Source organism: Elephas maximus, chromosome 26 (genome assembly GCF_024166365.1).
Source record: "Elephas maximus indicus isolate mEleMax1 chromosome 26, mEleMax1 primary haplotype, whole genome shotgun sequence".
Classification (NCBI taxonomy): domain Eukaryota; kingdom Metazoa; phylum Chordata; class Mammalia; order Proboscidea; family Elephantidae; genus Elephas; species Elephas maximus.
The window spans coordinates 8,231,003-8,255,033 of NC_064844.1; the positions used below are offsets into that span (position 1 = coordinate 8,231,003).

General features: G+C 42.0%; 1 protein-coding gene across 2 annotated transcripts in view; it reads left to right on the forward strand.

Annotated features, from left to right (window-relative positions):
- The first annotated feature begins 2,820 nt into the window (after window positions 1-2,820).
- Window positions 2,821-24,031, forward strand: part of PSME4 (proteasome activator subunit 4) — a 95,930-nt gene continuing 74,719 nt past the window's right edge. For both annotated transcript variants that reach the window (XM_049870141.1, XM_049870142.1), the window contains exons 1-3: window positions 2,821-3,074; window positions 17,453-17,593; window positions 18,221-18,337. In XM_049870141.1, coding sequence (XP_049726098.1) covers window positions 2,833-3,074; window positions 17,453-17,593; window positions 18,221-18,337 — 500 coding nt within the window. In that variant the 5' untranslated portion in view covers window positions 2,821-2,832. The remainder of the gene's footprint in view (window positions 3,075-17,452; window positions 17,594-18,220; window positions 18,338-24,031) is intronic.

The window sequence follows — 24,031 nt, forward strand, 5'->3', positions numbered from 1 at the left end:
CACATGGATGCAATGCTGGAGGTGCTCACTCATCTATGCCAAGAAATTTGAAGACAGCTACCTGGCCAACTTACTGAAAGAGATATATATTTATGCCTATCCCAAAGAAACATGATTCAACCAAATGTGGAAATTATCGAACAATATCATTAATATCACATGCAAGTAAAATTTTGCTGAAGATCATTCAAAAGCGGCTGCAGCAGTGTATAGACAAGAAAACGCAAGAAATTCAAGCCATATTTAGAAGTGGACATGGAACCAGGGATATCATTGCTGATGTCAGATGGATCCCAGCTGAAAGCTGAAAATACCAGAAAGATGTCTACCTGTGTTTTATTGACCATGCAAAGGCATTTGACTGTGTGGATCATAACAAATTATGGATCACATTGCAAAGAATGGGAATTCCAGAACACTCAATTGTGCAGTCGTTTGAATAGAACGAGAAGATACTGCATGGTTTAAAGTCAGGAAAGGTATGTATCAGGGTTGTATCCTTTCATCATACTTATTCAATCTGTATGCTGGGCAAATAATTCAAAAAACTGGACTATATGACGAATAGGGCATCATGATTGGAGGAAGACTCATTAACAACCTGCGTTATGCAGACGACACAATCTTGCTTGCTGAAAGTGAGGAGGACTTGAAGCACTTACTGATGAAGATCAAAGACTACAGCCTTCAGTATGGATTGCACCTCAACATAAAGAAAACAAAAACCCTCACAACTGAACCAATAAGCAACATCATGATAAATGGAGAAAAGATTAAAGTCGTCAAGGATTTAATTGTACTTGGATCAACAATCGACACCTATGGAAACAGCAGTCAAGAAACCAAAGGACGCATTGCATTGGGCAAATCTGCTGCAAAAGACCTCTTTAAGGTGTTAAAAAGGCAAAGACGTCACTTAAAGAACTAAGGTGTGCCTGACCCAAGCTACGATGTTTTCAATCACCTCATATGCGTGCGAAAGCTGGACAATGAATAAGAAAGACTGAAGAAGAATTGACATCTTTGAGTTATGGTGTTGGGGAAGAATGTTGAATATACCATGGATTGCCAAACGAATGAACAAATCGGTCTGGGAAGAAGTAGAGCCAGAATGCTCCTTAGAAGCGAGGATGGCAAGATTTTGTCTCATATACTTTGGACCAGTTATCAGGACGGACCAGTCCCTGCAGAAGGACATCATGTCTGGTAAAGTGGAGGGTCAGTGAAAAAGAGGAAGACCCTCAACAAGATGGATTGACACAGTGGCTGCAACAATGGGCTCAGGCATAACAAGGATCATGAGGATGGTGCAGGACTGGGCAGTGTTTCCTTCTGTTGTACACAGGGTCGCTGTGAGTCGGAACCTAACAACGATATCTCATCCCCTCCTATCCACTTGTGTGGTAATCCATATTACAGTTTAGATCATCCTGCTGATCCATATCTCAAAATATGTAACCATCCCAAAAGCATTTTGCTATTTCTGCCTCCAAACCTGTTCTGCTCTGGCGTGCTCTCAACAAAGGGCTTCACTACACAGTCCCCCAAGCCAGACATCTGTCATCCTCCTGTCTCTTCCCTCTTTCACGCTTCATGTTCAATCAACTACCAAGCCTCAACCATTCTACTTCCTGAAATAGCTCTCAAAACATTTCACCTGACAACGAGGCCATTCCTCTGTCGTCCACATGACTGCACAGTTTTTTAACCAGTCCTCCAGTTCCAACATTGTCCAACCCAAGCAAAGCCAGTGATTCTTCTAAAATGCGAATCCTATCCTGCCACTCCTATGCGTAAAATCTTTCCTTTCCTGTTGCCCTTAGGATAAAGATGTAAACCCCCTCGGGCTTTTGTCAGTCTCATTTCCACACTCTCCTTTCTTGCGAGCCATCTTCAGCCATCCTGAACTTCTCTGAATTCCTAGAGTGCTCCCTGTATATTCAATTCCTACCTATTAAGTTTCACTCCCAGGAACCCACCTGATATCCCTCCAGTTTGTGGTCCTGGAGTTCCCGAGGCACCCTGCACTTACACAGCCATTAAAAGCTCTGTCTCTGAATTGCTCAGTCACTAGTCCGCATCCCCATTTCAAAGTCCCTGCAGGGCAGAAGGCAGGTGCTCTTATACTGATTCAATTACTATTTGGTGAATGAATAACCATTGTTTTTCTTTGGGCTGATGGCGGCCGGGAGAATTCCAGAAAGACGGGGGCTTGGAGGGGACAGAATAAAAATCTCTAAGTTTAGCAAGCGGGATGCACGCAAGGCACCGAGGCTTTTCCGTCAATCCTCGAAGCCCAGAACCGGGAGGTCCTCGCCCCTGCCGCAGGCACGGCGACTCGGGCTGCCGAGGGCAGGGAGCGCGCGACCCCAGCGAGGCAGGACAATAGCCCGGAATTCGGCCTCGCGTTTCCGGCGGGCGGGCCGGCCTGAGGCTCGGCTGTGAGGCCCGGGGTGAGGGCTCGGCGCCCGGGCGGCGGCCACCGAGGCTCGGCGCCCTGGGCTCCCGCTCCCGCCGCCGCCGCGGCCCCGCCCCGCCCCGCCCATCGTGGCCACGCCCCAAACCGCGCCCCGCCCCGGAAGTGACTTGAGGCCCTTCCGGAACCTCCCGGCCCGGCGACTGCAGCGTCACCAGCCGAGCCGGTGTGGGGCGGGCGGAGCGGCCGCTGCCGCCACCAACGAACCGGGGACCGCGCGGAGGTCAGCGCGCCGGCCAGGGGAGGGGGCCCAGCGGTCGGGCCGAGGGCGACGACGACGCGGAGGAGGCGGAGCCCGCAAGGGGCGGGGGCCGGGGCGGGCGCGGGCGGGAGGGGGCGGGGGTGGCCCGGGGCTCATGGAGCCGGTCGCGCTGGCGGGCGGCGGGGACCCCCCGGAGCCGGGCGGGCGCCCCGAGCCGGGCCCGCGGGCCTTCGTCCCGCAGAAGGAGATCGTCTACAACAAGCTGCTGCCCTACGCCGAGCGACTGGACGCCGAGTCCGACCTGCAGCTGGCCCAGATCAAAAACAACCTGGGCCGGGCGGTGCAGCTGCAGGAGCTGTGGCCCGGGGGCCTCTTCTGGACCAGGAAACTCTCGGCGTAAGTGCCAGGCCTGCGGGACGGGGACGGGGACGGCACCGAGGGCAAGGGCGGCCGGCGGCGCCCCTTTGTCCGGGACGCCTGGACCCCGCGCTCGGCTGCGTTTCGAGCCGGTGGTCCCGGTGCTGTGGCACCAGCCAGAGCCGCTGCAGAAACCTGGGAAGCCCCCTTGCCTCTTCCCTGCCACTTTCCTGCGGGACTTCCATGGTTCTCCGAGCTCCTCCGCCCTCCGCTCCTCCCCCAAGGGTTTGGGTTGTTGTCTTCCGACCCACAGGGCTCTGGGGAGCCGGGGGCACCTGACTGGCCCCAAGAGTCCTCCGTGGACCGTTGCCCATGGCCGGTTTGGGGCTGTACAGACACAACTCGTCTTCAGGGGAGGGACCTCTTGGCTTCCCCCGAGCTTCCTCAGGTTCTCTTTCCCCCAAGGTACTCACCTCCTCACATCCCTCAATTCCCATCTAGTAACTTTTCTGCCCGCGGTTTCTGAATGCGAAGGAGACCGGAAGGAAAGTTCTGGGTTCTTCTTTTCTGGGCCTGCTCAGTCTCTGTGGAATCATCCCTCAGCCCATCCTTGGGCAGTGCACTGGCTGTAGACTAGAACCGACAGCTGAGTTAGTGTTGAGTCTCGAACCCGGGAAAACTGTACGTTCCGCCGTTGTTGACATTTCCTTTGAAAAGACCTTTATAATACTAAGGAAGACAAGGAAGAGCCCTGTCCAGTGCTTTCTTAGCATCAGGCTCTGTCAGTTTTCTTTCCCACCGCCCCCCCCCTTTTTTTTCAAATTGTGTTTTAGTTTTGTGTCAGTTTTTGGGTCATTCTGAGGAACCTGGATTGCCTAAGTGAGTTTCAAGAGTTCTATTTTGTTGATTTGTTTTTAGTAAACTAGGTCCAAACTATAGTGTCCCTGAAATTGGGGTGGGGGGGGAGAGTAAAAATAGATAGTGGGGGGAAAAGGTTAGAGACTTTATTTGCTAGAAGTGCATCTTCACTGTGTTGGAAGAACTTTTTAAAAAAGAATCTTGCGGTGTCCTGTTTGATAAACTGTACACGAAGTCCTGCTAACTTTGTAGGTCGATGCCTGTGGATACAGACGGGCAAACGCACACAAGACAGAAGTCACTTGGACAGTGTTTACCCAAATCTGCTGAGTGTGCTGAGTGATGACTCAGCGTTTTGTAATGCATTCATCATCTTTCCATTTTGTCACATGGGATGGCCCTTACCTGCCAGTTATTAGGGGCTCTCTGACAAATTTGTTGCCTTTTAGGGGAGGACTGGGAGTAATTAACCTTTTTAAATAAAAAGAAGCAAAACTGAAGCACTTAATTTGTCCTCTACAAAAGGTGACCATAAGATGTCGAGGTTAACAACCCTCCTCTTTAACTTAGAGTGTAAAAAAGTTTGTGGCGTTAGGATCCGGAGGAAACTTGGAAAGAAAGGACTCCAGCAGGCAGAGAACTGCTTTTCATCAAAAGGGGAAGATGAGTAAATGATTAAAATCAAATGATGGTTTTCATGTGAGCTCCCTAGCTGTTTGGTCCTCAGGCACACTAAAAAGAGGCAGTTGCAGTAAACGCCCGTTTTCATCACTTGCGTTAGGTCTGCCAGAGAGTACAGTTTTTGTGGACACAAACAGCTGGTTTCAGATTTGTGTGTATAAATAGGCCAATGTGTGAAGCATATCTGGCTTGGATTTTTGAACCTGGAACCTACAAAGGCTCTGCACAGTAAGGCATTGTTGTCTGAAATCTTTATTGTTACCGGGTTTGGTAAATTAGCACCTAGGGTTTTGTTGTTGTTGGCCTTATTTGATAAGAGGAGCTTTTACTAGAAAGGGCTACAGTGGAACACCCCTGTGTGTTTAGGGCAGGATTGCAGTTAGATGGCTTAATGGTGATGAGCCCTTTAGTCATGTGTGTCTAAATAACCAGCAGGAAATGCCATCAGGTAGAGCTTTATTTTGGAGCAGTGGTGAAATGCTGCAAGCTGGTTCCTGGGATTGCAGTATGTGACATTTTGGGGCAAGTTGTGATCTTGGTTGTGTGTTTTTCTCGTAAGTCATATGTTAAGGTGACCTGTTTACAGACGTGCTTGCTGTGCTTTAAGACCTGCGTGCTGCATAAGTGTGTATCTAACGATGCCAAAACGTGTGACCATAGGTATCATATTTAGGACTTTATAGAAAGATGGAAACATAGTGACGTAAATAAAATCTGGTTTCTGCCACTCGCTCCTCCACTGCGGGGAAGCTCCTTAAGCCTGTATTACAGTTTCTTATAAGTGTAACGAGGGGGTTGGACTAAATAATTCCTGAGAACCCTTCCTGCCCGAGTGTTCTGTGATTTTATTTTTATATCCTGTAAAGCCTCAAGTAATCCAGAGTGTATTTTTCTACAAGGACTGTTTGAACAGTTTGTAAAGTACTGGAAATACTTGCATAGATCAAGAACTTTCCTAAAGAAGACCAGGGTGTAAATGCTGCTTACAGGCCCTGGAATTGGATCCACAGCCGGAGACGTGCCCCTTAAGCTGGGTGTCACGGGTCTGGGTGGAGCTGAGTTTTGAGTTGGGAGACACTCTTAATCTGCATTGGCCCTCCCTCCGCCTCTTTTGACTTTTCACCGCATTTCGGTAGTTAACGTAATTGTTTCAATCCATCTTGAGATGTGAAGTCTGTCTATCATCTCTGTTAAGAAAGGTTATTTCTGTGTGTTATAAAAATTGGCCCTGTAATGTAATACAAGCTGTTTTGCAAGCCAGTTTAAAGGATTAAAACTGCCTGTTCAAGAGCGATTTTGTGATGTAGTATGTCACAGGGCCAGTCTTCAAGAAGGGAGGAAATAAATGAGAGAAGGGAGGCGTAAATTAGTGGTTTTCGGAAAAGGGCAGTGGAAACAGCTCTTGGGTACCTTCAGTGAAAGGTGTCAGTAGATAGCTTGTATGGCCCGAGTAAGAATGAAGGGAACTCAGCTTTTCTCCTCCTGCCTTTCCGGACTTTTCACAAGAGGCAGTGAAATCTAGCCTGAAGACCTCAGTCATCTACCTGGCTTTTTGCCGATAACCTCATCCGCTTGTAGTGCTTACCCTCGGCCTCTCGTAGCTTTAGGTTCTTCATTTGGATGGAGGATGTTAGACTTAGTTTTTCAACCTTTTAAATTTTAGCATCGGACTGCTTATAAAAACAAAATGTTAAACAAAAAAGTGGGCTTCTCGGGCAGATGAAAACTGCATTGATTTTTTTTTTATTAATATTTTTTTGATAAGAGAAGCCTGCTCCAGGCATCAGAGCAGCAAACTGTTTAAAAAGTTCCTGGGCTTAAATGGCCCCGAGGGCCTTTCTGGCTCGGTGTCCCTTTAAACTGGCCTGGAGGAAGTGAGGAAAGGGGAGGGAGAAGGAGTGAATGGGCGACTGTTTCCTAGAAGCTTACCCCACCCGCGCTCACTTCTCTTTTCCGTTCTTTCTTAAACAGAATTTTGATTTTTGTAAATGTGTGTGTGGATTTGGTGTCATATGAAGCAAATTTAAATCCTGGTTTTGTTACAGTAAAATGTACTTGATGCCGCTTTGCAGTGACCTGACTATGTTACACTGAGAATCATCTCCTTAGCTAACTAAACTGTTGATCCCTTATAGAAGGAAACCTCAGTTGTCTGTTACTGAGAACATCATGTACCCTTCCTGGCAGAAGTTGGATTACCCCAGCTGAAACCACGTGATGTATTTGATTAGATTATACAACCACCAGAAATGAAAGTTTAGTCAAGGTGGTTGTTAGCTGCTGTCTAGTTGGCCCCCAACTTATAGTGACCAAATTGACAAATTATCACATTCATCAGTGATAACCAGGTAGGAGAAGTGGTAGATGAAGATGTTCAGAAGTGACCGCACTTAAAATGGGAACCAAAATGTCTTTGTAGTGGGCAAGTTGATTTTCCATGGGGGGAGGGAACACATAAGCAGTTTTGGGGGACATGGATGTTTCTGACAAAGTTTTATAACATCACAGTAAAGTATCCTTTATTGTTTATTTATTTGGTAGGACTGTCATACTTATGGAGCCCTCGTTGCGCAGTGGTCATCAGTTCAAGTCCATCAGCCACTCCTTGGAAACCCTGTGGGGCAGTTCTGCTCTGTCCTGTGGGTCCTCTATGAGTTGGAATTGACTCGACAGCAATGAGTTTGGTCGTACTTATGTAGCATTTTCAAAATATTTGAGGCCTCTATCAGTTAACCACTTCTGAACACCATGTTAGTTTTCATGAGTTAACTGAGAGCTTCTGCCACAATCTCATTTGTCAACGGATATATCTGATTTTGATTTGTACAATTTTTAAATATTTATTGAAACATTTGTTTGCTTTAAACCTTTGTTATAGAAAATATCAAACATATACAAAAGAAGACATAGTAATGAACCCTACCCCTGTGTACCCATCACCCATCTTCAACAGTTACAAATTCATGACCAGTCATGTTCTTCCATCATCTCCCTTCATTATTGTGAAGCGTATTACTTCATTCGTCAGTGTTTCCACTGTGTGTCTCTAAGAGAAAGGGCTTAAAAAAAAAAAAAACCCACAGTTCCAATACCATTATCAAACCTAAAAAAATGAATAATCCGGTATCATTTTCATCAGCCTCGGGAAATTGTGCTTCTCTTGCAGCAGTTGTTAAGTCACTTCTGAGTTTGCATTTCAGTTGCATTGTTTTGCCTGAGACTTATCACAGAGACCTCATGGACAAAGATGAAAATAACTCATTAGTCAGCATTTCTATATTATGGCATCTTTTTTCCCCCCATGCTCTTAAATTTGGAGACTTAGAATCAGTCCTGGGATAACAAGTACTCTTTGAGTTGCCTCCACGGTCAAAGTGATGACACTGAGACTCAGAGGTTAGTGCGTAATTTGATAGAGTAGTGGAGGCAGAATGCAGCCTTCTTTGAGCAAATTATTTTTTCAAATGCCTTTTTGGCTTGGCCAGACACTGACTTGGCACTTGGGTTACATCAGTGAAAGCTTTCTGCCCTCTGGAAGTTCCAGTGTGTGTTTTCTCTCTGTACATTTCTGTTCATTTAGGACAGACCAGACAAGGTGGCAGCTGCATCAGGAAATTTGGAGAAGGAAAATATGAATTCTAAATATACTACCTGTACTTGAAATCTCAAACTGGTGTATTTTAATGCCTCGCACCGAGGCACAGGGGAAGGCAGTTAAGAGAAAAACAACTGTTACCCTTCTGTTCTTCTGAGATCCGAGTGTGTCATTATGCAGACAATTTCCCAGGTGTTCTTGCTGCAGTGTTACAAGATACAGTGGGCTTTGAAATACACATTTTTAATTGAAAGATAGGCAAATTTAGTGTTCGGAGTTTTTGTTATTTTTTCATGGGAGCTTGTTAGTAAACAAGCACACAACTTATAAACCAGTTTTTCTCAGGGTGTAACCTGGAAAGCATCTTTTTTCTGTTCAGTGAGAGACACCCCACACCCCAATTTTTTTTTTTTTTTTAAACAATCTAAATCTATTTCCCCCTTGCCTTTGTAGAAAATTAGGTCAAAGTTTCATTCATTCTGTGTGAACAGTGAATTGAGAGCATAGTCATAGAAGCTCAAGCAAGCAGGCAAGCAAACAAACGCCTACATTCATTGAGATGGACGCTGGAGTGTTAAAAGCAGTACAAACCATAAATGTGCCCGTTGGGAATCTTGAGGTTGGCTCCTGCAATACTCGGCTTATACTTAGCATTTCTTTCCTTTCAGTGCAGTCTGTCTTGATCCCTGGTCATGATTTAGTATTCTTTGCATACGACTTTTCCTCCTGTACCTTGAGATCTGTTCAGGTCAATGTCTTCAGTAGTCACCTCTCCTCCTCTCTGTCCCCAGCATGTATACAGTGGCAGCTACATTCACAGACACTTACTAATATCAGACTTAACTTTGATGTTCTCTGTAATCTAGCAAGTATACAAATCAAAGGAATTGTTACTTTTGTAGTCAAAATGGAGAAAATTGATCTGGGATGTGGTCTTTTTTAATATTGGGTTCAAAGGAAATATTTAACCAAAGGAGCGGAGAGAAGGAGGCGTTGGGTTAAGGAAGGGAGTGGTGTGTTTCATAACCCAAAGTGGAAATGGGGTGGGGGGAGGGCTTAGCAACGCTAAGTAGAGGAGAAAACATATATTGGTTGCATCAGGGAGTTGGACTTGAGAACTTCGTTTTTAAATAAATGATTGTTTCATTAAAAAAATGTGATACCGTTACAGGTAAGTATTTAGTTTTACAAAATCTAGAGTATAATTATTAGGATTTTTGGTAGATGAACTGTAACATTCTGGGTAGGCATTACCTTTTTAATGCTAATTTGACTAACAGCCAAATTAAAAAAATAAAATTTTTCACAATATCTGGAGCCTAAATTTTGAGTTTAAAAATACAGGAAGAGCTTTTTTTCCTTTCCAAGAAAGAACTAACGACATTGCAGCTACGAAATAGCGTAAGAATAGTATTGTACTTCAGCCAGGCTGGTGGTTGCTTAAGGATTATTAAAAATGCCTTATAATCCGACGTCCGGCAGCATAAATGGAATGTGTAGTCATCTTTGGACTCTTCTGTGTGGGTGGTGTGTTTCATTTTCTGACAATTTCCTTTTTTTAAGCCAAGGATGAAGCGGAAGTTTTTAGAGCAAGAAATTTTATGAACACAGTCTTTTGCATGTGAGTGTGTATTTTCAGGCACATACTCTTTTTCTTATTTCTCTTTTCAAATGGATTTTGAATGGAATTGGGAATTTTGGGCAGATTCCTGAAAGGTAGATTACTTCCAGAGGTCCCAGTAGATAAAATGCTGTCAAATTTCTGTCATATACCAAAAGATCTCTAGTCTGTGTACAACAGGAGAAAAGTCACTATTTCTAACAAATTCAGGAATGACTTAGGTAAGTGATTTTTTTTATTCATAATTTAACAGGCAGAAATATCTTAAGACCTTATCACCTTTTTTGTCTTACAGTTTTTTAACTCTGTGTTCATTTATAAGTGTTATACATAATTTTCCAAATATGAATTATGACCAAAGGGTTGTGAGATCGATTTAGTAGGTCTTGAACAGTTTTTTTTGGGGGGGGGGGGTGGCATTTATACTTACTGTAGGGTCGCTATGAGTCGGAATCGACTGGACAGGCATTGGGTTTGGTTTGGTATGCTAGAATCATCAGAGTGAATTTGAAAGTACTAAGAATGAATGTTGTTCATGGCCTTTGTTCAATTTTATATGTATATGTGTGTGTACGTGTGTACTGGGTTATGATATGTTTGTTACAGTGGATTGTGGCCAGAAATTCTTGAACACTATTGATTTAATACAGGTGTCTTTCTGTATTTCAGATCACATAATCAACACCTACTTCCTGAGATAAACCCACTGCTGTCAAGTCGATTCTGACTCATAGCGACCCTATAGGACAGAGTAGAACTGCCTCGTAGAGTTTCCAAGGAGCGCCTGGCGGATTCAAACTGCCGACCTTTTGGTTAGCAGCCGTAGCGCTTAACCACTACGCCACCAGGGTTTCCTACTTCCTGAGATATAAAGATACAAAGAATGAAAATGCAAAGTTACAACAGTTAAAAAAAAATACCAGTAACTTTTGCACAGTGTGATGAACTTAGTATCACTGAATCATACATGTAAAAAATGTCGTACATGTAAAAAATAGTGAATGTTTTGTTATGCGTATACTTACCACAATTAAGTCAGTAACCTGAGGCATCTTATGAGAAATTAAGAAATTGTTAGATGCATGGCATAGGTGCTAACTACCTTATGCTGAGGGCTTAGAATGTGCAACACTGTGCTGAGTGCTCTCCATTCATTATTTCATTTAAATCCTCACAAACAACCCTGTGAAATGTAGGTACATTTATTACCCCAGTATTACTGTTGAGGAAACAAGGCTCACTGAGTTATGTAACAGCTGATTTGCCTGCCGATCACAGAGCTCTTGCTCAGAACCCTTGTGCCATAGTCTGTGTCCACAGGAAGGGAAACTCCCTGGGTTTTGAACCCTAGGAATTCTACCCAGGGGAGGGAGAACTGCAGCTGAGCCTTGAGGTAGGATTTGGATAGATAAGGAGGAATTCCAGGAAAGCCATTTAATATGGAGGAACAGAGATAAAAACTGGTAAATTGACCATCTCACCCACTGGCCTTGCAAATTACTTCCCTAAAGGACACAGAACTGCCTGTAGGGTTTCCAAGGCTGTAATCTTTATGGGAGTAGACTGCCACATCTTTATCCCCCAGAGCCGAACCACCGACCTTTTGGTTAGTGGTGGAGCGCTTTAACCACTGCACCACCAATCTGTAAACTGAAAATAGTGATTGGATAGGACAGAGTAGAACTGTCCTAAAGGGTTTCCAAGGAGCAGCTGGTGGGTTCGAACTGCCAACCTTTTGGTTAGCAGCTGAGCTCTTAACCATGGAGCCACCAGTGCTCCAAAACTCTCATAGTACTTCATTTATCCCATTTCTTTATGTTTAGTTTTGCAGGTGCCTGTCTTCTCACACCAGACTTTGAGTTCCTTGCCCAAGAGGAGTATCTGAGCCATTCTGTATTGTCCGCTAAAGCTTAGCCTGTGTCCTGTACATGTCACGTGCTCTAGAAATCTTTTTGAATAAACAGCTATTTGAGAAGAGGACCGGTGGGTTTAGGAGAAAGGCCATTTAATCTTGTTACTACTCACTTTCTAGCAGTGAGGAGTTACGTACCTATTTAACATCACATAGAATGATGAGGAACTTAGTCCTGGAATAAAGTCAGGGTAATTTACTCCTGAACTTCAGTTTGCTTACTTTTGCCTTCTTTTTTTTGATGTTTTCTATTTGGTGACCCTCAGGAAGATAGAAAGACTAGAACTGATACAGCTACACTGAAGAGTGCATTTGGAGGGTTGGGGACAGAGTCGAAGTTACTAAGACTAATGTTTAGGGTTGCTTATGGATTCCATTGGTCATGGTATTTTCCCTTGTTGTAATACTTGTTATTTAGCCCTAACTGTCAGGTGGGAAGGGGCATTTCAGAAAATTTTTATGTCTTACCATTTATTGAAATATTTTGTATTTTAGTAAAGCTTTATTTTAAAATTAATCCCTGCATATTTCTTTTAAAGAAATTTTTCATTAGCGTTTTTACTGATGTTATAAGGTAAAAACATCACAAAGTTTAGTAGAGCAAAAAGAAAGTTTTATTTGGCATATATTCAAAAGTTCAAAAGTGGGAAGTGGACAAGCATGCTGCCAGAGCCATGTCTGTGCAAGTCCAAAGAATATTACAGAATAGGCAAGAGTGGAAAACGGGCAAGCATGCTACTGCAGCCATGGCTGCCCGAATCCAAGGAAACTACTGAATAAGCAAGAATGGGAAAATGGACGAGCATGCTGCCACAGCCATGTCTGTCCAAGTCCAAGCAAATATTACAGAATGGGCAAGAATGGGAAAAGGGCAAGCATGCTGCCACAGGCATGTCTGCGGAGTCTAAGGAATGTGATAAAATCGGTGTATGTTAACATTACAAAGTGGGCAAAACCATTGAAAGCTTCATCTTTTCACAGATTGGCTAGAAACTGTGATGCTGTGGTTTGCATAGCCTTTCTTCACAGGTTTCAAGGAAGGACAGTCAGGAGGGTCTTCATTGGTCCAACAAATTTTCTATTCACTAAATGCTAACAGAAAAAGATAAGGGTGGAAAGTCTTCTGTGTTCTGTTAGATTGGCTTCCATAAAAGGCTCCCTAAAAGATGTGTTTTCCAAGATTATCCTGTCCATTTTCTTTATATCTCAAGGCCCAGTTGATGTGTCCTTGTGAGTCCTTTTGAGTCCAGCTCCAGCTGGGTCACATTCTCTCTGCTCAAGGACAGGGAATAATGACTCCAATATTATTTCCTAAATCAGTGTTATGAATGTTTAACAATCTTCCTCCAACCACCGTTTTTTTTTTTTAAATCCTGGAAAGCTGTTGATTGTAAAGACATCGTATATTCTGTAAATTTTCTTATTTAGTCTAAAAAAAGTGGTTTTTTTAGTTGATGGTTTCAGATGTTTTTAGGTGTAAAGTACCGTATTGTGAGTTCAATTTGCTTTTACTGATGAATAACGTTGAGTACTTTTTTACATGCTTGTTAGTTATCTGGATGTTATCTTTTGAGAAATGCCTTGCCCCCCCCTTTTTTTTATTAGGGGTTGTGTTTTAATGATTTGTATCTTATTGATTTGTGTCTTACTAATTTGTAGGAGTTCTTTATTTAACTTGGATATGAGTCCTTTGTTAGATAAATGTATTGCAGATATCTGACTGGGCTTTTCGCTTTTGAATAGCGTGTTTTTACAGCACTGGGTTTGGTTTTTTTTTGTTTGTTTGGTTGTTGTAAATAGAAGTTCTTAATTGTAATGAAGGTCAATGAATTTTTTTTCATTATGGTTAGTGCTGTCTTGGACCACATTTTGAGAAATGCTAGGATAAGAAACCACTTGCTGTTCGGCAAGGAACAGAGGGCAATAGACGTTTTCTGAGTAATCCCCCTAAAATGGCTAGTTTTGTGTTCAGATTGTTGTAGCCCTTCTAGTAATCCCACTTCTTGGCCTTTTTTTTTTTTAATTCCTTCAAACAATATGTCAATTTTACCATTCCTAATAAATGAATTTATCAGGAATTTTTTTTTTTTAAATAAATGAATAGTGTTATTTTAGTAGTTTTATATCTCTGATAAGGAATTTAGGCTGTGTACTAAGCAGGTGGGATAGATGACATCGAATTGATAAACTTCTCTTAGAGGGTTAAGCTTGGGGCTTTGTGAAGTTCATGTCCCAGCTGTCTTCTGCAGCATGTGATGTAGAGAGCACACAGGTGTGTACCTCCCGCAGTAAAAGTCATGGGCTGTAGCCAGGTTATTCGGTGGCGCAGCTCACTGTTTCTCCAATTCTTCCAGAGGCATTCCTAACCACAGGGGAGGGTGACTGCCTTACCCAGGGGCTTCTGGAGTCCCAGCAGGCCCTGAGACAGCCACCTGAAAACAGTGTCTTTGAACGCTTCTGTTTTATCTTAAAAACTTCTGCCAATTTTTAGGGATACTGTTTGTTTTCATTTTAAAACTGCACTTAAATGATTCTGAACTTTTACTTCCAAATTGAGAGTGAAATTGAGAGAGGCTTCAGGAACCGTGTGAAGTACCTCTGGCAGCCCTGGATTTAGGGTCTAGATATATATCGTCGTCATTAATCCATTTGCTTCACCAGTCCAGAGTGGTTAAGAAAGTTTCGCGGTAATTACTGGCAGAGTCAAAACAGTCCCCCAGGTCTCATTGCTCTGCCTCTGTCCTCACACCCCATTCCTGCCTTGTCTCCTAGGTCATGGGTTTTTATATGGACCAGTTAATCATCTTCATCTCTCCTCCTACTGCCTAAATACCTTGAAAGGACAGAGAAGAACTGAATACAGAACAGCCGAAGAAAATTTTAAAAAGTGCTCTTTGTAGACTAGGAATTTTGAGGATTTTCTGGACAATGGAAAAGCAGTCAGGTGCCCTAACTGTAGAAGTTATACAAAAATTTAATCTTAGCTATTGGGGAGGAGAGATGCTAAACATGTAAGCAATATTAATGCTGTCGTTTTCTGTTAATTTATGTATTTGTTTATAAAATAATCCCTACTCAAAAGAGTTTTAAGTGTTCAGGAACTTTTTCTAAATAAAATTTGTAAGTTACATCTGAATCCTTAAATATGCTATAATTAGTCATTCTTGCTTCTTGGGACACCTTTTTCTTATGTTTGTTTTTAGTTAATGCTACTGAATACTTTTTTTTTAGCTGTGCTTTACATGAAGTTTTGCAGAGCAAATTAGTTTTTCATAAAACAATTAATACACATATTGTTTTGTGACATTGGTTGCCAACCCCACGACCTGTCAACACTCTCCCCTTCTAGACCTTGCGTTCCCCATTGCCAGGTTTCCTGTCCCATCCTGCCTTCTCATCCTTGACCGTGGGTTGGTATGTCCAGTTAGTCTCCTTTTGTTTTATGGACCTGTCTAATCTTTGGCTGAAATGGTGAACCTCAGGAATGACTTCAGTACTGAGTTAAAAGGGTGTCCGGGGGCCGTACTCTCAGGGTTCCTCCAGTCTGTCAGACAAGTAAGTCTGGTCTTTTTTTGTTACTTAGAATTTTATTCTACATTTTTCTCCACCTCTGTCCAGGACTGTCTATTGTGATCCCTGTGAGAACAGTCAGTGGTGGTAGCTGGGCACCATCTAGTTGTGCTGGACTCAGTCTGGTGGAGGCCATGGTAGTTGTGGTCCGGTAGCCCTTTCAACCAATCTTCTCCTTGTGTCTTTGGTTTTTTTCATTCTCTCTTGCCCCAGATGGGGTGCTACCAGTGAAGTATCTTAGATGGCTGTTCACAAGCTTTTAAGACCCCAGACGGTACTCACCCAGGTAGGATGTAGAACATTTTCTGTATAAACTCTGTTATGCCAGTTGAGCTAGATGTTACTGAGACTATGGTCCCCAGCCCTCAGCTCAGTAATTCGGTCCCTCAGGGAGTCTGGATGTGTCTGTGAATCTCCCATGACCTTGCCTTGTACAAGTTCTGCTGGCTTCCCCAGTACTGTCTTACCCTTCACCAAAGTTACCACTTACCTGTTGTCTGTTTAGTGTTTTCCCTCCTCACCCATCCCCTCCTTTGTAACCATCAAAGATTGATTTTTTTTTTCTGTGTAAATCTTTTCATCTATTTTTATAATAGTGGTCTCATACAATATTTGTACTTTCGTGATTGACTTTTTTCACTCAGCATAATGCCCCCCAGACTCATCATGTTGTGAAATGCTTCGCAAATTCATCATTGTTCTTTATCGTTGGGTAGTATTCCATTGTGTGTATGTACCATAGTTTGTTTATCCATTCACCTGTTAATGGGCACTTAGATTTTCCATCTTTTTCCTATTGTGAATAATGCTGCAGTGAACATGGGTGTGCATGTATTGATTTGTGTGATGGCTCTTATTTCTCTAGGATGTATTCCTAGGAGTGGAATTGCTGTGGTGTTTCTAATTCTAGCTTTTTAAGGAAGCGCCGTATCGTTTTCCAAAATGGTTATACCATTTTGCATTCCCATCCGCAGTGTATAAGAGTTCCAGTCTACCCGCAGCCTCTACAACATTTGTTATTTTCTGTTTTTTTTATTTGTGCCAGTAATACCAGGGTGAGATATCTCCTTGTAGTTTTGATTTGCATTTCTGTAATGGCTGGCGATCACAACATTTCCTCATGTGTCTGTCAGCGGCCTGAATGTCGTCTTTGGTGAAGTGTCTGTTCATATCCTTTGCCCATCTTTTGATTGGATTATTTGCCTTTTGGTTTTAGAGGTGTTGGATTTTCCTGTAGGTTTTAGAGATTAGACCTTTGTTGGATTTGTTATAGCCCAAAGTGTTTTCCCAGTGTGTAGGTTCTCTTTTTAATCTTTTGATGGGCATAAGTTTAATTTTTAGAAGATCCATTATCTACCTTGCCTTCTGGTATTTGTGTATTGTTAATTATGGTTCGTACGGCAGTGGGTGGTTATCCTGTTAATGCTGTGTATTAGGGCTTTTGGAGTTGACCCTATTTTTTTTTTTCAGTGATCTTTAGTTTTTGGTTTTATATTTAGGTCTTTGATCCATTTTGAATTAGTTTTTGTGTATGGTGTGAGGTATGGGCCCTGTTTCTTTTTTTTCCAAATGGACATCCCAATTTTTTCTCAGCACCACTTGTTAAAAAGACTGTCTTTTCCTGCTTTTGAACACTTGGTTAAAAAAAAAAAGTTGAAAATGTATAATTGAAGATAAAATACTTTCGGAAGTAACTTTGTTATGATTACGAGTTAACTCTTGGGATTCTCAGTAAGCTGTCTGTATTCTTAAAAGATTCTTATGGTTAATACAATAAGCTTTTATATTTATACTCTCTTGCTCTTCACTTTTAATTATGTTGTGATATGCTGTTTCAGAGTAATTTCAGTAGATATTTATCTGAGTGAGTACTTTCTTCGTAAAGCAAGGGATAAAGGAACTCTTTTTTGTAGTTTACTTATGGCCAAAGGCCAGTTAAGAGCAAATAGCAATAAGACAGTAGTGTTTTAACTGGTCATTAAATGTTGATGGGAACTCACTTATCATTATAAGCGTTTTGTTATGAAAGTATTTATTTGGTAATCTCATGACTAATACATAGAATAATTTGCTGTATAATGATGAGAATGGATATCAAATGCCTGACCTCAGAGGAATTTGAAATTAAGGTTTCAGCATACATATTTTTAAAGGCAGATGTGTTTATTTTTCTCTCATAGATATATTCGACTTTATGGGAGAAAATTTAGCAAAGAAGATCATGTTCTTTTTGTCAAGTTATTGTATGAGCTGGTATCAATTCCAAAACTGGAAATCAGCATGATGCAGGGATTTTCCCGTCTCTTGATCAACTTGTTAAAGTAAGTGAGTGTTCTGTGATTTCTGCTAAATTTTGTTTTGTTTTTAAGATTTTAGGGAGTGAGGACTAAGTGTTCTTTAGTGAGCAGATCAACTCCCAAATTGTTAGTTTGGTAAAAAGATTACAGAAAACTTTGCCATAGGTTTAACCGTGTGTGTTAGCCTTTTAATTAAAATTCCACCTCTCCATGAAGCCTTCTTATTGGAGTGTATGTTGGCTAATTGTTTCATTTATGCTAATTCTCATCCCTTATGTAGGTTCTAAGTCCCCTGAAGACGAATCGTGTATTGCTTTGCTTTTCTCCAAGCACCTAGCAAGCACGGTGCTAGAAATGTTGCATACTCCCTAGATAGTATGGTCTATGATCAGATAGAAAAATGAGAAATTCACCTGCAGTAATGGGGGCACAGATTTAAACGCACATTTTTGCCTGGTGCTCTTGGAGGTCTGGGCAGTATCAAGAACCTGGCGCGTTGTCTTCCTAATACCATATTCTGCCACTGAGTGGCTTGGATTGGATAAAGCAAAACTCACTGTGATGAGCAGCAAAATTTAATAACTGTCCTTTGTCTGGAGGGTGTATGTGTGATACATACACACCTATTTAATTTTTTTTTTTTTTAATTAGGAAAAAGGAACTTCTTTCAAGAGATGATTTGGAGTTACCCTGGAGACCACTTTATGACATGGTGGAAAGAATATTGTATTCCAAGACAGAGCACCTGGGATTAAATTGGTTTCCTAAGTAAGCATTGCCATTTAAAGTACTTCTTTGGGGGTACTTCAGGCTCTTGGGGGATGGGTCATGATTGAAAAATACTGAGTTATTTGAAATAAACAGGCAAATACACATTTTAATATGTCCATTTCTACGTATGTTGATTCCTAAAATAATTTATTGCCCTCTTAAGCTGTATCTGAAGCTGCACTTCTTAAGACTTTCCCACCAGGGTTTTATCTAACTGCTAACATCACCATAATGGCCAGGAAAAACAAGAGATTTTTGTGAATATTTTGTATTTTGTCATTAGAAGTAATACACATTTGGGATTCTTCTCCATAACATACCCACATGTGTTTTAACTCTTAAAGTAAAATGAGTATGTGGGTGCATTTTCCAGAGGGCACCCCCGTCGCAGAGGGCACACACTTCCCAGTTGGAGAAGCATTCGTCTTAGCGATTGCCTAGTCTTAGAGCACAGACTGTTCACGTGCACAGTCCTGAGTTCACTTTGTTACTGATGCTTAGACTGCGGCTGACTTGCTGAGTATTGGCGTCTCACACACACATCTTGACTCTTCAAGACCTCTAAGTTTTGTATACTTTGAATTGTATTTTGGATTTCATGAAGTACAATATAAACATCTGCCTCTTTGCTGACTTTAGACTTGACTGCGAAGTATTTTATCATTTTTTTCTGTTAACAAGGGTTCTGGCCAGTTGTGATCTAGCTCTTAATTTTTTCATACCTTGTTTGGCTTTAAATGTTTTTAAATTATTTGTGATTGAGGGTTAATTTATTTTCTCTTCAGTTTTTAATAGCTTTCCTCTGAGTAGCCAAAATCTTTTGTCATATATATGTTCTCACTTTCCGAAGAACACCTTTTTATGCAGCTATATTCTTTTTCCTTTTTTATAACCTAAGATTTCTGTGGTTTGTCTTTTTAATTCCCTGTCAATCTCAGGTGTGTTTGTATTATTTCATTATTTCTTATAGGCTCCTCTGTTGAGCTAATCCCTGATTAATTCTTAGGCTTCACTCATAAGCTGCCTGTTCTATACCCTTACCATAGAATTTTTTTTGAAAATGATTGCAAATGGCAGACTTTAAAAGATTTTGAGGTTGTAGACAAATGGTGACTAGTGAAATGATGTGAAGGAAAGGGTAAAAGATAGGACCATACGTGATCCTGCAGTTAGGCCTTAGTTGGTTTTTGGACAGTGGTCACGTGCAGGACAGTTAGAAGTCACGTTTCCTGTAGATTTTATATGTTACAACAAGGAAAGCCATTTCAACCATGAAAACAGTAAAATTGATGATGAAGCTAAATGGCATTATGTGCAAATAATGCTTTTACAAATATTAAGGAAACCCAAAACATAAAAACTTCGTTACAAAGGTTTCCTTTTGAGTTTTATTTTTGCTGGGAGAGCATGGTGTGGACCGGATTGATTGAGCTGTCTGGAAATAAAGCTCAGTGAATTTTTTTTTTGTTTTTTTTTTTGGTGCTGGAATCACTGACTGATAGATTTCAGGGACCTTTGAACTGTGTTCAAGATCAGTTTTCTGAAATTTTCTTGGCTGATTTTTTTTTGCTGAATTCTGAAAGTCTTTGGGAAGTGAAGGAGGAGGGAAGGCAGTTTCTCCATTCCTTGTTCTGCAGTAAGTCCTCTATTTCCGGCTTCATAAGCGAGCATCATGCTTCCTGCCTTGGCAGGTTGACTTTTGCAGGGGCAGCCACTTCTTTTGAAGTCCTCTGTGGTCATTAATAAATTTCTCTGGCTCTCTTCAGCAATTCCAGCTGTTTCCCTAGATGCTTTCTGTGAATGCCTCTGTCAGGCGGTGCTCACTGCTCTTCCCCTGCATCTTGGTAGTTTCCTCACTGTGTTCTTCCTGAAGGGTCACATCACACTGGCCCCATGTGGAATCCTTCATCCTTAGAAGCTTCGCCCTGCCTGTGCTTGGTCTTTTGAAGAGAGGCAGTACCTTTGCTGGGTTTAAAGCTCTCAACTCTAACACCCTCAGTATCCCTTTCTGCATCCTGTAATTAACTCTTCTGAAAGGAATTTCATAAATAATATCACCTACCTGTACTCATTACTGGAAACCCTTGTAGTGTTAAGTGCTATGGCTGCTAACCAGGAGGTCAGCAGCTCAAATCCGCCAGGCGCTCCTTGGAAACTCTATGGGGCAGTTCTGCTCTGTCGTGTAGGGTCGCTATGCGTCGGAGTCGGCTTGACGGCAGTGGGTTTTGGTTTATACTCGTTACCTACATGTAATGACAACTGCAAATATAGATAATGCTTTCACTACGAAGGAGAAATCCACTGAAAGGCACCTAACGACAGTAGCCACAGTTCATTATAAAACAACGTATATGTCAGATTTACAGGCATCATTACACTAAAAGATACAGTGTGGCATTCAGATGTTTGCATCTACTTATAATTAATAAGTTTGGATTTCAGAGAAAAAAAGATGAAAACACATCCTGTTTCAGAAGCACAGGTAAATGAAGGTGCAGGAGCATGGGTGGAGACAGTAACAAACAGTACTGCTGGGAGGGACACTAAAACCCAGACTCACTAAAACGCGGTAAAGAGGGAGATTACTCTCAGACCGCTCAACTGCGAAGAAGGGCGAGCTGGCTTTATTTCTAACATATTATCACAGTAATTCCTTATGTAATCATGTGTAATGGAGTAGTTACAAAATATCAACGTATTTATTTTTAAATATCATTCCCTGTGAAATCAGTGAAGGCAAAGGAAGAATTGGTGAAAGAAGCAGGAATTTATGAAGCTGTGGAAAATTCATGCGGTAGCTTCTGGGGGAGAGGATCAGTCAGTAAGATAAACTACTGAGCAGTGCCAAAATAAATAATGTCAGTATATAAGCTTCACAACATAAATTGCTTTTTGTGCCATACCGAAAAAAGGATGGCAATAACAGGAAGCATTTTAAGCAAAATTCTGGGAGATCTCATGTTTTGTATCTCTGAATTGCCAGTTGGAAGTTGGTCGTAAGACTGTTAGTCTCCAATCTTAGTCACGTGGTTGCGTGCACCGCCGGTACGGGCAGGCTGACACAGGGCTGTTGTCTCGGCAGGTGAAGCGCCCCAATCGCAGCGCCATTGATGGCGTGATTTTCTGGAACAATTAATAACTTTGGGTGACATTTTCAGCGAAACAAAGTGCAGTCTTCCACTGACGTACATGCCGGTTACATTCCTGGAAGATGAAGTGTGCGTTGACACTGTGTAAAAAATGCTTTATGTTTAAAGCAGTTACTTTTAGATTCAGTGTTTTTTTTTTAATCTCTGTAACCATCCAGTGGACTTTAGAAGACTCCCTGTGAATATTAACATAGGCCCCTGTAAGTGAAAGTATTCCATATACAGAAAAGGATTAAATTTACTGATACTTTTTATATAGAGAGTATAATTTTATCTTTAGCTGGAATCATCGGGTCTCGCTTTACTTCAGAATACTTTAGAATGATGGGGATGGTAGGTGCTTTAGTACAGCCTTTTTAGAGGAGGTTGGGGATGTACCTACCAAGTCATTTAACTGGTTGGTTGGAGAGTGGGGCAGGAACCCACGTGTTGTAGTTACCAAGCCAGTGTTCTGTCCCCTGCACCACTGCTTCTCAACCTTTCCGTTAGTACCTCCTTCCCTTTCCCCAGGGTTCTGAGGCGTTCCCTGACGCAGTGTGTTATGAGAAGTTTCTTGGACATTTCACATTTTGTCTTAAACATTCATATCTGTATTGGGTTTATTAAGCCAGTATTCTTGTAAGTAGAAATTTCTTTTCTTCCCTGTGTATCTCACTAAAATTGATGGCTCTGGGAAGGAGGTCTGGTGGCTTGGAATGCTCCATATACCAGGCTGTGTATCTTCAGCATCTAAAAAACCCAGCCCTGCTTCCCAGATTTGAGTCCGGCCTGTGGCGACCCCATGAGTTAGCGTAGAAGTGCTCCGTAGAGTTTTCTTGGCTCTCGTCTTTCTGGAGGCGTACCACCAGGCCTTTCACGATAACATGTTCCCTTTTGAATGATTCTGAAATAACTCTGGGACTCTGGAACTGCTTTTGAAGGAGGCTCTTGCTAGGTGAGAAGCAGCGCTGTAGAACAAAATCAGAGACTTAGTGTTTTTGTAAAAAAAAAAAATCTTTTTTAATTCCACTTGAAACGTTTTTTTAGTACAACTGATCCCTATTCATTATCTCTGTTTGTAACCCTTTTACTGTTACCATGTGTTTACCTCTCATTTTGAAAGGAATGCCTGTTACTCTGTTCCCATTCAGGAGGTCACATTGTGTATAGTTACAAATATACAACTTCAAAAGATTTTCAGGTTCTTTGGTTCTGGGACTCTGTTCATCATGCTACAGAATCACTTGTCTTGATTTTAAGCAGTAGAGGAATTTAGTAGTCTTGGTTTTTACACAGAAATGTAAAAGAAGTCAGTTTGGAAGCCAAACCTTTATTTCTTTGTTCATCAAAGCTATTCTCTCTCCGATGAATTTCTAAGAGGAAATAATTAAAAAAATTTTTTTTTAATTTACTTTTCAACTTAAAATTTTATTTAGCACACTAATATAGCAAGTGTTTAAAATCTTTTCAGTCAAGGGTGGGAAGGGAGGGGAAAGGGTATTCACTAACTAGATAATAGACAAGAATTATCTTAGGCAAAAGGAAGGACAACACACAACACAAGAGAAGGCAGCACAACTGGACTAAAGTGAAAGCTAAGAAGTTTCCTGAATACAGTCAGACACTTGGAGGTTCAGAGTAGCAGGGGCGGGGCTCTGGGGACCCTAGTTTCAGGGGGCTGCTAAGTCAATTGGCATAACAAAGTTTATTAAAATGTTGTGCGTCCCACTTCGGGGAGCGGCATCTGGGGTCTTAAAAGCTAGCAAGCGGCCATCTAAAATGCATCAATTGGTTCCAACCCACTTGGAGCAAAGGAGAAGGAAGAATACCAAAGACGCAAGGAAAATATTAGCCCAAGAGACAGAAAGGGCCACATAAACCAGAGACTCCATCAGCCTGAGACCTGAAGAACTAGATGGTGCTCGGCTATCCACAATGACCGCCCCAACAGGGAACACAACAGAGGGTCCCTGAAGGAGCAGGAGAAAAGTGGGGTGCAGAACTCAAATTCATGTAAAAGGACCAGACCTAATGGTCTGACTGAGACTAGAGGAACCCCGGAAGACATGCCCCCCAGACTGTTTACCCAGAACCAAACCCATTCCTGAAGCCAACTCTTCAGACAAAGATTAAAGCCCACTGCCCTCGAGTCGATTCCAACTCATAATGACCCTACAGGACAGAGTAGAACTGCCCCATAGAGTTGCCAAGGAGCGCCTGGCGGATTCGAACTGCTGACCTCTTGGGTAGCAGCCGTAGCACTTAACCACTACACCACTGGACAAAGATTAGACTGGACAGTAAGACATAAAATGATACTCGAGAACAGTTTGCTTCTTAAAGTTCAAGTAGGTACATGAGACTAAATGGGGAGCTTCTGTCTGGAGGCGAGATGAGAAGGCAGAAAGGGACAGGAGCTGGTTGAATGGACACAGGAAGTCCGGGGTAGAAAGGGGGAGTGTGCTGTCACATTATAGAGAGAGCAACTAGGGTCACATAACAACGTGTGTGTAAATTTTTGTGTGAGAAATTAACTTGAGCTGTAAACTTTTCCTTGAAGTAC